Source organism: Colobus angolensis, unplaced genomic scaffold (genome assembly GCF_000951035.1).
Source record: "Colobus angolensis palliatus isolate OR3802 unplaced genomic scaffold, Cang.pa_1.0 Scaffold197, whole genome shotgun sequence".
NCBI classification, from domain to species: domain Eukaryota; kingdom Metazoa; phylum Chordata; class Mammalia; order Primates; family Cercopithecidae; genus Colobus; species Colobus angolensis.
Window position 1 is genome coordinate 4,388,887 of NW_012115121.1, and position 16,235 is coordinate 4,405,121.

The 16,235-nt window shown below is 38.9% G+C and overlaps 1 protein-coding gene across 1 annotated transcript in view; it reads right to left on the reverse strand.

Moving 5' to 3' along the window:
* MCM8 (minichromosome maintenance complex component 8) overlaps positions 1-16,235 on the reverse strand; it is a 49,586-nt gene that overhangs the window by 23,509 nt on the left and 9,842 nt on the right. Inside the window, exons 8-12 of the mRNA XM_011941053.1 lie at positions 10,596-10,681; positions 6,033-6,184; positions 5,595-5,790; positions 1,345-1,375; positions 165-305 (exon numbers count right to left, since the gene is read on the reverse strand). Of these exons, the coding sequence (XP_011796443.1) occupies positions 165-305; positions 1,345-1,375; positions 5,595-5,790; positions 6,033-6,184; positions 10,596-10,681 (606 nt within the window). The remainder of the gene's footprint in view (positions 1-164; positions 306-1,344; positions 1,376-5,594; positions 5,791-6,032; positions 6,185-10,595; positions 10,682-16,235) is intronic.

Here is a 16,235-nt window from a genome sequence, read left to right on the forward strand (position 1 = left end):
ATGGTCAGATAAGTTACATATTACTCACACAAACTCCAATTCACTTATGCCACCTAACCATGTCCTCTGGAACACACACAGTACACGCTTTGAGAAAATTCACTTGTGAATTATTAATGCATTTTACAAGCAAAAGAACAAACACTAAATGACTGATTTTCTACCTGTAGCATCTGACTTTTTCCTAGGCCTGGATCTCCAACAACAAGGATGTGTGGGTCTCCTCGAATTGGAATTCTGTTTTTGTCATCTGCATATTTCTGGCTTCCTCCAAAGAGTGCTAATGCCAAACCTGCTTTAACAAGCTCAAGTGCGAAAAAAGAACAAAAAACAAAAGTAAGGAAAACATAAAGATGACTACTAAAGGGGGTATTCCTCCTTCTATAACATTGATTTGTTTGGGGATTGCTTTAAAAGCCTGATTGAATGTTAATTTTTTTCTAAGAAAAGGAAGTCTAAAAACAAACTTCTATCATGTAAATGATTAAAAAGTAAAAACTTGAAAGCATACAAAATCAGAGAGGTATCTTAGAAATTACTAAGACCTACCTTGCAAGGCATAAATCCATTCCACAAAAATGAGAAATATTTTTTTTTCTGCTTTAATACTGGCAGTGTCTAGTCACTTTAAAAGCCCATTTCTTACCAAAAGTAGCTGGGTGTGGTGGCACGCGCCTGTAGTCCTAGCTACTCAGCAGACTGAGGTGGGAGAACTGTTTGAACTTGGGAGATGGAGGTTGCAGTGAGCCGAGATCGCACCACTGCACTCCAGCCTGGGCGACAGAGCAAGACTCCGTCTCAAAATAAATAAATAAATAAAATAAAAGTCCATTTATATTTACTCTAGTTGGTAAAAGTTTTCTCTTAAAAGGAGCTATACAGCTAACACCTATAATCCTAGCACTTTGGAGGCTACATTGGGTGGATCACTTGAGGCCAGGACTTAAGAGACCAGCCTGGGCAACATGGCAAAACCCCATCTCTACAAAATATACAAAAAAAGTAGCTGCACATGGTGGAGGATGCCTGTAGTCCCAGCTACTAAGGAGGCTGAGGTCAGGAGGATGACCTGAGCCCCAAAGCTAGAGGCTGCAGTGAGCCACGACTGCGCCATCACACTCTAGCCTGGGTCACAAAGCGAAACCCTGTCTCAAAAAATAAAAATAAATAAAAATAAAGGAGCTATAGTTTACTTGCCTCCCATATCATTAATTTACAAATAAAGATTCATATTAAAATATAAATAACTGGCCAATAGGAATTTGCTACTTTCTGGAAAGTCTTTATATGTTATTTTTGCTAACTTTATATACTTTTTGAGTAAAGACGAAGTAAAATACTTACTTCATGACCAAAAATGACAGGGCAAAGTGAGCTGAAAAAAAGAACACAACTTATAAATTCTAATTTATACTTCATTGATCCATTAGATCGTCTTTACAATTTGTTTAACTTGCTTAATATCGACAAAGACAAATGTAAAAAATTTACATTCCCCTCAACTCAAATTTTATTCTTAAAGTAAATTTCTCAAAATTCTTGGTTAATCTATAAAGGTTAGAATGTTTTAAAAAACTGCCTGTATAAGGCAAAGAGGATACTTGCAAAGCATCTTAAAGCAACCAAATATAATGTTGCTCTTCTTGTACAACTGGCCTTAAAATGCATCACAATCATGGTCTTCCATTTTAGGATACAGGATTATATTGTATTTTATATGAATAGACATCTTGAGACTGTGAAGCCAAGACACTGACAGGAGACTAAGAAGTGAATTCAGTATACAATAGTGTAAGATGCGATAAAATTTCTTTTTACAGTTCAAGTCAAAAGGTCAAATTAAATAAGAAAATGAGGCTGGGTGCAGTGATGTGTAGAACCAGAAAGTCCAGAAAGGTGGGATAACTCAAAGCATGGGCCTCTAGGCTACAGGTAAATCTGAACATTTTCTGGTTGACAATTGGTTGAGTTTGTCTAAAGACCTGGGATCAACAGAAAGGAATGTTTAGGTTGCAAGAGGTTGTAGAGACCAAAGTTTTATCACGCAGATGAAGCTTTTAGCTAGCAGGTTTGAGAGAGAACAGGCTGTAAAATGTTTCTTATCAGACTTAAAATCCGTGTTGATGTTAATGCCAGAGAGGTATAAGGCATGTCTAACCCCCACTTCCCTTTGTGGTCTGAATCAGTCTTTCAGGTTATATCTTAAGAGCCCTGGCTGAGGAGGAAGTCCGCTGAAATGGGTGGGGGGCCTTAGAATTTTATTTTTAGTTTACAGGTTCATGCCTGTAATCCCAGCATGCACTCTGGGAGGCCAAGGTGGGAGGATTGCTTCAGCCCAAAAGTGCAAAACTAGCCTGTGCAACAAAGTGAGACCCCAGTATCTACAAAAAAAATTTTTAAATGAGCCAGGTGTGGTGGCACACACCTTTAGTCCCAGCTACTTGTGAGGCTGAGGTGGGAGAATAAGGCCAGGAGTTTGAAGCTACAGTGAGCTATGATTGTGCCACTGCAATCCAGCCTAGGCAACACAGCAAGACCCTGTCTCTAAAAAAAATTTAAAAAAGAAAAAGAGTATAAAGCAGTACATTTATATTTGTCAATTTAATAAACAAGGAACAAACAAAAATAGGGTGGGAGAGAAAATCAGGAGTAAAATGCGAGTCTTTATTCCCTTTTAATATATGTAAACACAGAAGGAGGTGGTGGTGTGCTCGTATCCCCTTGGCACTCACTGTTCAGTATGTTCCAACTTCCTACTGGCACCTGCACCCGTCTGCCAAAGACCTTTCTATGGCCACGCAAGCATCATCAGCAGGCAGGATGGACAGGCCAGAAGTGCTGAGGTGTTTAATACTCCTGGGGGCAGTCCCAAATGTAGGCCCTTAAATGGAAAAATACTGACGCTGGCTTTCCACAGTGGAGTGTTCCACTGGCCCAGGAGGATTATGTCCCAGATGCTAGTGGGTCACCTGTTCGTTAAGGCACCTACACTGGCTGCAATCACTTCCCCATTTCCCTACCAGTAACTCCAGAATCACCTCCCAAGTAAACTATGTTGACCCAAATCATTGCTTCTGAAGGAATGTAAACTAAAACATAAACTTCCACTGTCACCTAGGCTGGGTTGACAAACTTTTTCTTAAAGGGCCAGGAAGTAAGTATTTTCAGCTTCGCAGGCTATACTGTCTCAGTCACAACTACTCAACGTGTAACGTGCAAGCAACTATGAAGAGTAACGTAAGTAAATAGGGTGCGGCTGTATTTTCATAAAACTTGACTTACAAAAACAGGCAGCCTGCCTAGTTTGCCAATCTCTGCTAGACTGATAATGGAGGACCATGAAAAATTCTAGTTTTTCCTGGCAAACATGGTGAAACCCCGTCTCTACTAAAAAAATACAAAAAACTAGCCAGGCGAGGTGGCAGGCGCCTGTAGTCCCAGCTACTTGGGAGGCTGAGGCAGGAGAATGGCGTAAACCCGGGAGGCGGAGCTTGGAGTGAGCTGAGATCTGGCCACTGCACTCCAGCCTGGGTGACAGAGCGAGACTCCGTCTCAAAAAAAAAGAAAAATTCTAGTTTTGATGTTGAAATCACAAACATGGTGGGGGGAAGCAAACTGTAGGAAGAAAACTAAAGTTTTCCATACTTTTCTATAAATATGGGGGAAGAGGGACCACTAAAAATGTTCAGTTTTAATTTAATTTATAACCGTTAAGAGGAACCAAAGATGTTTGGATTCTCAACCAGGTTGCTTCCTTGGCCACCTGCTCAAAGGACTCACTCCCAGACTACCCCAGCAACCCTAGATTAGAGCAGCCTCTCTTCCAGGGTGGGTCTGGATGGTTATTTATTCAGAGGGAAGTAGGATTTAGGGACAAAAAACCCCTGTGGAGCACTATTCTTTACTCAGTCAGCTAATTAACATATTAAAGCCAGAAAGAAAAAGCATCAACTCCTCTTACAGACCTGAGCCTACTGAACAGCAAAGCATGACAAAATCACTATTTTTAAATTTAATTTTATTTAATTTAATTTTATTTTATTTTATGAGACAGAGTCTTGCTCTGTCACTAGGCTGGAGTGCAGTGGCAAGATCTCAGATCACTGCAACCTCCACCTCTCAGGTTCAAGAGATTCTCCTGTCTCAGCCTCCCAAGAAGCTAGGATTACAGGTGCCCACCATCATGCCCAGCTAATTTTTCCATTTTCAGTAGAGACAGGTTTCACCATATTGGTCCGGTTGGTCTCAAACTCCTGACCTCAGGTGATCCACCTGCCTCAGCCTACCAAAGTGCTGGGATTACAGGCGTGAGCCACCGTGCCTGGCTAAGATCACTTTTTATAATACAATGCATTTCAAAACATTCTCAGTTCTTCACCTCTCTTATATTATTCAGTCTCTCTCATTTTCTCCTATTTCTTCAAAATTACCCCACAATTGTCAAAAAATTATCAAAAGTAACAGTATGTTGCAGTAATTAAGTACATTATAAAATCCCACTTAACCTTTAGAACAACCTTCTAAGGTAAGTCTTACTATTTCCATTTTAAGGTGATACAAATAAAGGGGAAATTAAATAATGTGTCCCAGATCACACTGGAAGTAAATGCCCAAAGCAGGAGTCTAACTTAGGTTTGTCTCCAAAGAAAAGCTCTTAATCACTAACGCAAAAAATGCCTATACTTTGCTTCTTCTCCACAGCATGGCAATAGCATGGAAATAAAATTATCAAATATTTATTGAATATATATTACTTCTATTTGAATCTCTATGAACAACACCCTACATAGAACTAATTGAAATGGCTTTGGAATTCACTGTCCCCTCACTCTTCTGTTGAGCAACAAACTTTTTGTGTAAGATAGTAAATACTCCGTATTGTTTAGAGATCAGCAAATTTTTTCTATAAAAGGACAAAGCAAAAATATGTGAGCCATGTATATGTTCTCTGTCACAACTATTCAACTCTGCCACTGTAGCACAAAAGCAGCACACTATGTAAATGAGTAAGTGTGGTTGTGTTCCAATAAAACTTTATTTATGGACACTGAAATCTGATTTTCCTTTTTTTTAAAAGACAGAGTTTCACTCGTGTTGCCCAGGCTGAAGTGCAATGGTGCGATCTTGGCTCACTGCAGTCTCCATCTCCCAGGTTCAAGTGATTCTCCTGCTTCAGTCTCTCAAGTAGCTGGGATTACAGGCGCCTGCCACCACGCCTGGCCAATTTTTGTATTTTTAGTAAAGACAGGGTTTCACCATGTTGGCTAGGCTGGTCTCAAACTCCTGGCCTCAAGTGATCCACCCGCCTCGGCCTCCCAAAGTGCTGGGATTACAGGCATGAGCCACCACATCCGGATGAAATCTGAATTTCATATAAGTTCATGTGTTGTGAAATATTCTTTTAAATTTTTTCAACCATTAAAAAATACAAAAACCATTCTTAGTTCATAGGCCACACTCAAGTGGATGGTGCACTGAATTTGGTACATAAACTGTAGTTTGTCAACCGTTTTGACTAGTTTTTTGTTACCTGTAGCCAAGAGAACCCCCAACATGCATCTATGTAGTAAAATTTCAAATGACAGCATACATACTTGACAATGAGTTTAAACAGGTTTTCTTCAGCTTGAATCTCTTGGATGGCATAAAGGTCTTTAAGTGAGAACTCCATCAACATTCCATGCTTACACCCATCCTCAGAACTTTTTGTTTTCTGTCCTTTGCTATTACTAATAGAATTTGCTTCAATGTACAAAAGGAACATACACTTGTCATTCTTATTTCGAGAACCTGTAAATTAAAAGTTTTAAACACAATAGTTGGTATTTTCATTTTCCCTACAATGACTCAACTAGAATATAAAACAAAGTCATAGTGAGCTATAAATGAATGATTTTTTTAAAGGGAATGTTTCATCTTATGTAAGCAACAAGAAATTCCTCAAATTGTTTGAGATTCAGGAGCATCTTAGAAAAGATGAATGCTGACAAATCATTATTAAGAGACAAATAATGAAAAGAGTTGTACCATACCTTCTTCTGCATTTGAGACTTTGACAATTCCAGTAATAGTCACTGTGTCTCCGGGGACACAGCTATCCACAAGATCGTGAACAAGCTCACATTCTATTGTTCGTGGAATCCGACCTGCTTCTCTCTGATCATCAGACATCAACTCCTGAATTCTAAAAAGTTTAAATAGTTTTCAGTTAGAATACTTACTTTGGATGGTTTCTGCAAGATATTAACTATTCAGGATTCACATGATGCTGAGCAAGATAAAGGCAGATTTGTTTATTAACAGTTTAATGGTGTATCTAAAATTACTTCAGCAGTTTCCAATTCAAGATAGCAGAATGAGCGTATGTATTTGCCTAGCCTCCCTCCAAAATGTCCATCAAAACGAGTCACTAAAAATTTGGGGGTATGTAGAGGTATCATCAGCAAATGAGATATTAATGAAATTTTTGAAAACAGCAAATGGTAAAGTATTGACAGATAAAACAAAATGAAGTCCGGAATACACACAGGCAAAAGCTACAAGTGTACAAGAAAAGTGGGACCCAATGTTCTTAGCAGAGCCCCAGAGGAGCTTCCAAGTTGGATGTGGCAGGAATGGAGAGCGGGAGTGGATGGCTGGAAGAAAACAGGGTTATCAACTGAAAGACAAGTCATGGAATAGTTGTTGAGAATTTTTGGAGAAGGTGAGTGGACAGTGGGTAGGGGAAGAACAAGTACTTTATCATCTGGCAAAAACCAGAGCACTGTTCTAAGGAAACAAACCCATCTCCTCTGTGAAGGGAGCTAAAGTGTGCAGTGAGAATATCAGAGCTTCAGAACAAAGACTCTTCATTCTACCATTTGAGAAACCCAATTCCAATTCAAAAACACATTCATAAAGCAAAATCTGGCAGCCCAAACCCCTATCTTTGTATTCAGAGGTGAAGTCTTGTGAGAAAAAACTACTACCTCAAAAATTGCAAAGGAAACCTATCCTACCTACTTCAAATACTTTCTCATTCCTCATCAGACATTTGAAAACTAAATGGCAATAATTTAGGAGCATTAAAAACAAAAAACTGCCTAAGAGTTTTGAGAAAATATTGCCATCATAAAACAGGAATAAGCCGCTATAAAAAGGGAACTATGGGAATACAAGTATGAAATCAAGAAAATTTAAAGTATGTATATAAAAATCAAACATTTGTAGAGAAGATATAAGAAAAAGTCAAAGAAATCTAGAAAACAGCACAAAGAAAATGAAAGAATGAGGAAAAAGTTAAAACAAATGAATAATCCAAGGACTGCCTCTGATAGGAAGCTGAGAAAACAGATATTCTAGAGTTGAAGACAAAAGACCTTGCCAATCAAGCAGGACAGAGACAACTAGATGCACTTTCACTGTTTCACAGCATGACAGATAAAATGGTTACAAAGAGGAGGAAAAGCCCAGTCCTCTAAGGAATGAGAATCAGACCAGCACCAGACCTCTCATAAACAGCAGAGAAAATTAAAACCAAACAGACTTCAATAGCTGGCAAACTCTTAGCCAGACTAAGATCCAAATAAAGACATTTCCAGACATGCAAGGGCTTAGAACTTTTTATCTGTCATGTATACTTTCTGAAAATTTACTTGAGAATACTCCTTAGAAAAACAAAATGTGCAATGAAGCAACATCCCAGGATGAAGCAGGAATGCAGGTCTGGAGAACTACTCTGATCCAGACTCAAGCAGAAGGAAGGTGTGTTTTTTTGTTTTTGTTTTTTAAGAATAAAAGGTGGATTCCATGTATTCCATAGTATATTTAAGAGAGAATGGTAAATTATGGTGAAATGGTACAGGCATACTCTAAGAAGTAAAACCAGCACTTAGAAACCTTAGGAAAAATAAAGTACTAAACAACAAAGTTACAGTCCAAATATGATGCACACTAAAATGTGGGATAATTCCAAATAACTAGCAGAGTATAAGAAAAGACAATTTGATGCTTGGGTTATTTTCATTTAAGGGGTAAAAACCAACAAAACAAAACTACAAAACCCAGTGACATAAATTACATCTCCTTTGCTTGGCATTTGATCACTTCACTTGGTTTTTTGTTGAGCTATATTTACATTTTTCTGTTAATAAAATGGCAACGGAAAGGAGTAGAAGGACCGCCGTAATGAGGACTTATCAGACGAAAAGGGGTGTTCAATATTGGGACAAAGCTGGAGGTTTTATGTTAATTATTGTGGTAATAAAGTTATTGGTCCCTAAAATGGAAGAGACACCTGCCAAGTGGAGCGTGAAGATGGTCAGATCCACAAAGGCTTCTGCACGTGCTAGGTTTCTTGCTAAAGGGTTAACTGTACAGCTAGTTCCAGCACCGGCTTCAACTACTGAGGACGCAAGTAGGAGTAGCAAAGATGGTGGGAGAAGTCAGAAGCTCATATTATTTATCTGGGGGAATGCCATATCGGGCATTTTTATTAACATAAAAATGCAAATGCCGGCCGGGCGCGGTGGCTCAAGCCTGTAATCCCAGCACTTTGGGAGGCCGAGACAGGCGGATCACAAGGTCAGGAGATCGAGATCCTGGCTAACACGGTGAAACCTCATCTCTACTAAAAGAATACAAAAAACTAGCCAGGCGAGGTGGCGGGCGCCTGTAGTCCCAGCTACTCGGGAGGCTGAGGCAGGAGAATGGTGTGAACCCGGGAGGCAGAGCTTGCAGTGAGCTGAGATCCGGCCACTGCACTCCAGCCTGGGCAACAGAGCGAGACTCCATCTCAAAAAAAAAAAAAAAAAATGCAAATGCCTGTTTATTGTTGTTGTTAGACATGATCTATAAATAAAGTCTGGAAGACAATTATAATTAGAAGACAAAAGGTAAACCTTGACAATTTAAAGTAATGTCGAAACTGAGAAAGTCTAGAAGTGGAAGATAAAAGAACAAGTATATTTCTAAGTCCTCAGCTCACATAGAATGAATGCAGTAAAGCGAAGGATGAAAGACATGCAAGAATGGTATCTAAAGTTATGTATAATGTAACAGCAAGTTGTGGGGACTATGCCTTTCCACACTGATTGAATTTTTAAAAACATGTACATGTTATTACATTAAAGCATTTTTTACTTAATAATTAATGTAAGTACAATCATTGAACATTAAAATAATAACTCTGGAATACATTCATCATACATCTAGATTACCTCTCAATGTTTTTCAGGTCATGGGCCAGGTGCTGGCATCCACCTAACCTGCACAACTTCAAACCCTGCTCCAAGTTCACTCACCACTTCACCATCAATTCACCCCCACAGACCCACTTTTTAAAGATAAGTCACATGTAGTAGTGAGAAGGAAGGAAAGAGTAGAACAAGGAGTTTGATCTGTAAGTGACTGTGAATAATCAATGGAAATAACTCACTACCTCCAGACTAACCCTTTGTCCCTCTTAGTGGTAAAAGTCCCACAGACTGGGTTGGAAATCAGGCTGTACTATACTCATAGGCTACACGATCATACTCAAGATGTCTTAAACATTTCCTCTTATAAAACGAGGTGTTTGTAAAGATCTCACTATAGTACAATTATTACACAAGTTGGTCTTAATTTTTCAGGGAAGAAGGGGGTGAAGCAGTTAGTAGCAGACCATCTTATTTTTTCCCTAGGTTCTTAGTTTTTAGGACCATCTCATTTCAGCCAGGTTTCCTAGAGAGCACTGACTTCAAAACCATTCATTATTTTATATTTAAGGATGAGCTATAGGTCTACAGCTAGAAAAAACGGAATCAATTACGGGATGAAAAATACATACACAAAACTGTGACTTGCAAAAATAAAAAAAGCTATTAAAAAAAACCTATAGTAAAATGCTCCATTGCAACATTGAGAACATAAAATGAAATATGTCATTTCAAAGGAAGTCTTTATCTGAAAACTTCAAAACAATATTATTTCTATCACAGCTTATTATGGAATGAATCATACAACTTTGCTTATGGCCTATATCCAGTTCAATTAATCACATAATTGAGATATAAAATCAACTATTTCTCAGTAGGACATAATATTTGCATAATGAATCCTTTCTGAAATCTGACAGACAATAAATTTCAAATAAAGACAATTATTTCAGCCAGGACTGGTGGCTCATGCCTGTAATCCCAGCACTTTGGGAGGATGAGGCGGACGGATCACAAGGTCAGGAGATCAAGACCATCCCGGCTAACATGGTGAAACCTCTAAACTAAATCTCTACTAAAAATACAAAAAATTAGCCAGGTGTGGTGGTGGGCACCTGTAGTCCCAGCTACTGGGGAAGCTGAGGCAGGAGAACGGTGTGAACCCAGGAGGTGGAGCTTGCAGTGAGCCAAGATCGTGCCACTGCACTGCAGCCTGGGGGACAGAGCAAGACTCCTTCTTAAAAAAAAAAAAAAAGACAATTATTTTAACATACAAACTCTTCATCAAATAAACTGTCTACTATATACTATTATACACTTTGTCATTGTTTAGATAAAACATACAATATAATATAGCAAAATTAAGGATTTACTCAACAATGTGACATCTAAAGCCTGCCTTTTATATAACAGTCTGCTTACTTGATTGACTGCCAGTCCATTGTAACTGTGAGAGGAGAGCTGCGGAGAGCAGTAAACGACCTGCCTCGACATGCAGGCACAGGACACTGAATGAAAAAAAAGTAATTCACATTCAGATTTTGATAAACTATAATCACACCTCAGGAAAATTCAGTTAAAACATTTCATTTAATATTGTTTTAAAAGTTGGTCTCAGGATGCTAGTAAAGCAAAATCCAAGGACTATTTTCTCCTGCAACAATTTAATATCAAGAGCTTTTGAGGCACTTTCCAACTGATCCTTCTCACTTACTGTTCTTATCCTGCTATGGGTATGCAAGGTGCTTTCCTTGCCTCCCCCATGAAGCACTTACTGCTTCCTCTGTGCTCATGCCACCTCTCGCTCCTTGAACGGCCCCTCTCATTCTGTCCCACATGCTCAGTGCCAATCCTCTCCTTTTCAAAAGGCTTTCCAGAGTTTTCTTTAATCCCCAGCTTTCTCATCTAGGCTCCTTTTGCACTTTCTGTAGAGTGTAATACTTATTATACCACACAGGCACTTGCTTGGTGTTTGGATCTCAAGAAGCACTTATAAATTCAGACTGTGGCAGACTGTATTTGCCAAATATGATTGCAACAATATTTCTCTTCAACCTTTTTAGAACCTTGCTACTCCTCCATTAAGAAACAGAGGCTAATTCCTTCTCCTGGAATTTGAGAAGGTTTGTGACTCACTTTGTAACCAACAGAATGTGACAGAGTGCTGTTGCACAACTTCTGAGATTAGCTCACAAAAGGCAAGGCCATTTCTGCCTACCAACTGGACTTCTTGCCTTGAAGCTGTCAGCAGCCACATAAGCAGACTGAGCACCCTGAGCTGCTATACTGTGTGCAAGAAGCCCAAACTAGCCTACGCAGCCACATGGAGAAGAGGATGCCTGGCCAGTCCCCAGCCACTTTGCTGTACTCCAGCCACGATCTGACTACAACTCCATGATAGGCCTGGAGCTAGAACTAGTCAGTTGAGTAGTTCTTCCAAACTCCTGACCCACAGAAATCATAAGAATAAAATGATTGGCTTTATTTTCAGCCACTGAGTTTTGGGGTGATGTGTTATGCAGCAGTAGTGGCTGGAATAGCAATCAACTGAAACAGCCATCTTTCTGTCACTTCAAATCCCAACAGTTCAGACAAATGAAGGACCTCATCATGACATCACTCATGAGTCAATGCTACTACCTACTTTATTAGAAGGCATGAAAATACCCTGTACAAATACTGTCTAGAAAATATCTGATTTAAGGAGGTCGAGGCTGCAGTGGGCTGTATTCATGTCACTGTACTCCAGCCTGGGTGACAGAGTGAGAGCCTGTCTTCAAAATAAAAGGAAGAAAATACCTGGTTTAAACCAGGATTTAAATTCTGGCCTCTGAGCTCAAGGCTGTACCTTGAACCTTAGGCCAAGACAAACACCAGATGAAACCCATCTGTCAACATCACTGATTTTTCAGAACCAATAGCTGAATCTCATATACCCTCTTCTTCCAGTAAGAGAAAGAAGCCTTAGGAATTTCAAACATCTTACATTTCCCTTTTTAATTCTTCAAGGGATTCTTTACCTCACTAAGGATTCAATCCTTTACATGAGCAAAAATGTAGCAAATGTTAAATTTATGAAAGCCCAATAGTGACAAAGATGACTCTGGGTACCACCGAGAAAACATTACACATTCATGGTAATGAGGGCTTAATTAATAAATGGTGTTAGGATAAATAGCTTTTCACCTAAAAATTAGATCACTAGTTTGTTTTTTTAAGAGATGGGGGTCTCACTATGCTGCACAGGCTAGTCTCAAACTCCAGGCCTTAAGCGATCCTCCTGCCTCAGACTACTGAGTAGTTGGGACTACAGGCTCATGCCACCATGCCCAGCTTAAATTCCTAGTTTTATGCCATTCACCAACGCCTTAAATTCCAGATGGACAAAAGATCTAAAGATAAAAAACAAAACTTAGGATTATTAGAAGCAAATGTAGGAAATATGTTTATAATGCTTGAGTGAAAAGGGCTTATTTATTTATTTATTTATTTATTTATTTTTTGAGGCGGAGTTTCGCTCTTGTTGCCCAGGCTGGAGTGCAATGGCATGATCTCGGCTCACTGCAACCTCCACCTCCTGGGTTCAAGTGAGTCTCCTGCCTCAGCCTCCCAAGTAGCTGGGATTACAGACACGCGCCACCACGCCTGGCTAATTTTGTATTTTTGGTAGAGATAGGGTTTCTCCATGTTGGTCAGGCTGGTCTCAAACTCCTGGCCTCAAGTGATCCACCCGCCTCGGCCTCCCAAAGTGCTGGGATTACAGGCATGAGCCACCACATCCGGATGAAATCTGAATTTCATATAAGTTCATGTGTTGTGAAATATTCTTTTAAATTTTTTCAACCATTAAAAAATACAAAAACCATTCTTAGTTCATAGGCCACACTCAAGTGGATGGTGCACTGAATTTGGTACATAAACTGTAGTTTGTCAACCGTTTTGACTAGTTTTTTGTTACCTGTAGCCAAGAGAACCCCCAACATGCATCTATGTAGTAAAATTTCAAATGACAGCATACATACTTGACAATGAGTTTAAACAGGTTTTCTTCAGCTTGAATCTCTTGGATGGCATAAAGGTCTTTAAGTGAGAACTCCATCAACATTCCATGCTTACACCCATCCTCAGAACTTTTTGTTTTCTGTCCTTTGCTATTACTAATAGAATTTGCTTCAATGTACAAAAGGAACATACACTTGTCATTCTTATTTCGAGAACCTGTAAATTAAAAGTTTTAAACACAATAGTTGGTATTTTCATTTTCCCTACAATGACTCAACTAGAATATAAAACAAAGTCATAGTGAGCTATAAATGAATGATTTTTTTAAAGGGAATGTTTCATCTTATGTAAGCAACAAGAAATTCCTCAAATTGTTTGAGATTCAGGAGCATCTTAGAAAAGATGAATGCTGACAAATCATTATTAAGAGACAAATAATGAAAAGAGTTGTACCATACCTTCTTCTGCATTTGAGACTTTGACAATTCCAGTAATAGTCACTGTGTCTCCGGGGACACAGCTATCCACAAGATCGTGAACAAGCTCACATTCTATTGTTCGTGGAATCCGACCTGCTTCTCTCTGATCATCAGACATCAACTCCTGAATTCTAAAAAGTTTAAATAGTTTTCAGTTAGAATACTTACTTTGGATGGTTTCTGCAAGATATTAACTATTCAGGATTCACATGATGCTGAGCAAGATAAAGGCAGATTTGTTTATTAACAGTTTAATGGTGTATCTAAAATTACTTCAGCAGTTTCCAATTCAAGATAGCAGAATGAGCGTATGTATTTGCCTAGCCTCCCTCCAAAATGTCCATCAAAACGAGTCACTAAAAATTTGGGGGTATGTAGAGGTATCATCAGCAAATGAGATATTAATGAAATTTTTGAAAACAGCAAATGGTAAAGTATTGACAGATAAAACAAAATGAAGTCCGGAATACACACAGGCAAAAGCTACAAGTGTACAAGAAAAGTGGGACCCAATGTTCTTAGCAGAGCCCCAGAGGAGCTTCCAAGTTGGATGTGGCAGGAATGGAGAGCGGGAGTGGATGGCTGGAAGAAAACAGGGTTATCAACTGAAAGACAAGTCATGGAATAGTTGTTGAGAATTTTTGGAGAAGGTGAGTGGACAGTGGGTAGGGGAAGAACAAGTACTTTATCATCTGGCAAAAACCAGAGCACTGTTCTAAGGAAACAAACCCATCTCCTCTGTGAAGGGAGCTAAAGTGTGCAGTGAGAATATCAGAGCTTCAGAACAAAGACTCTTCATTCTACCATTTGAGAAACCCAATTCCAATTCAAAAACACATTCATAAAGCAAAATCTGGCAGCCCAAACCCCTATCTTTGTATTCAGAGGTGAAGTCTTGTGAGAAAAAACTACTACCTCAAAAATTGCAAAGGAAACCTATCCTACCTACTTCAAATACTTTCTCATTCCTCATCAGACATTTGAAAACTAAATGGCAATAATTTAGGAGCATTAAAAACAAAAAACTGCCTAAGAGTTTTGAGAAAATATTGCCATCATAAAACAGGAATAAGCCGCTATAAAAAGGGAACTATGGGAATACAAGTATGAAATCAAGAAAATTTAAAGTATGTATATAAAAATCAAACATTTGTAGAGAAGATATAAGAAAAAGTCAAAGAAATCTAGAAAACAGCACAAAGAAAATGAAAGAATGAGGAAAAAGTTAAAACAAATGAATAATCCAAGGACTGCCTCTGATAGGAAGCTGAGAAAACAGATATTCTAGAGTTGAAGACAAAAGACCTTGCCAATCAAGCAGGACAGAGACAACTAGATGCACTTTCACTGTTTCACAGCATGACAGATAAAATGGTTACAAAGAGGAGGAAAAGCCCAGTCCTCTAAGGAATGAGAATCAGACCAGCACCAGACCTCTCATAAACAGCAGAGAAAATTAAAACCAAACAGACTTCAATAGCTGGCAAACTCTTAGCCAGACTAAGATCCAAATAAAGACATTTCCAGACATGCAAGGGCTTAGAACTTTTTATCTGTCATGTATACTTTCTGAAAATTTACTTGAGAATACTCCTTAGAAAAACAAAATGTGCAATGAAGCAACATCCCAGGATGAAGCAGGAATGCAGGTCTGGAGAACTACTCTGATCCAGACTCAAGCAGAAGGAAGGTGTGTTTTTTTGTTTTTGTTTTTTAAGAATAAAAGGTGGATTCCATGTATTCCATAGTATATTTAAGAGAGAATGGTAAATTATGGTGAAATGGTACAGGCATACTCTAAGAAGTAAAACCAGCACTTAGAAACCTTAGGAAAAATAAAGTACTAAACAACAAAGTTACAGTCCAAATATGATGCACACTAAAATGTGGGATAATTCCAAATAACTAGCAGAGTATAAGAAAAGACAATTTGATGCTTGGGTTATTTTCATTTAAGGGGTAAAAACCAACAAAACAAAACTACAAAACCCAGTGACATAAATTACATCTCCTTTGCTTGGCATTTGATCACTTCACTTGGTTTTTTGTTGAGCTATATTTACATTTTTCTGTTAATAAAATGGCAACGGAAAGGAGTAGAAGGACCGCCGTAATGAGGACTTATCAGACGAAAAGGGGTGTTCAATATTGGGACAAAGCTGGAGGTTTTATGTTAATTATTGTGGTAATAAAGTTATTGGTCCCTAAAATGGAAGAGACACCTGCCAAGTGGAGCGTGAAGATGGTCAGATCCACAAAGGCTTCTGCACGTGCTAGGTTTCTTGCTAAAGGGTTAACTGTACAGCTAGTTCCAGCACCGGCTTCAACTACTGAGGACGCAAGTAGGAGTAGCAAAGATGGTGGGAGAAGTCAGAAGCTCATATTATTTATCTGGGGGAATGCCATATCGGGCATTTTTATTAACATAAAAATGCAAATGCCGGCCGGGCGCGGTGGCTCAAGCCTGTAATCCCAGCACTTTGGGAGGCCGAGACAGGCGGATCACAAGGTCAGGAGATCGAGATCCTGGCTAACACGGTGAAACCTCATCTCTACTAAAAGAATACAAAAAACTAGCCAG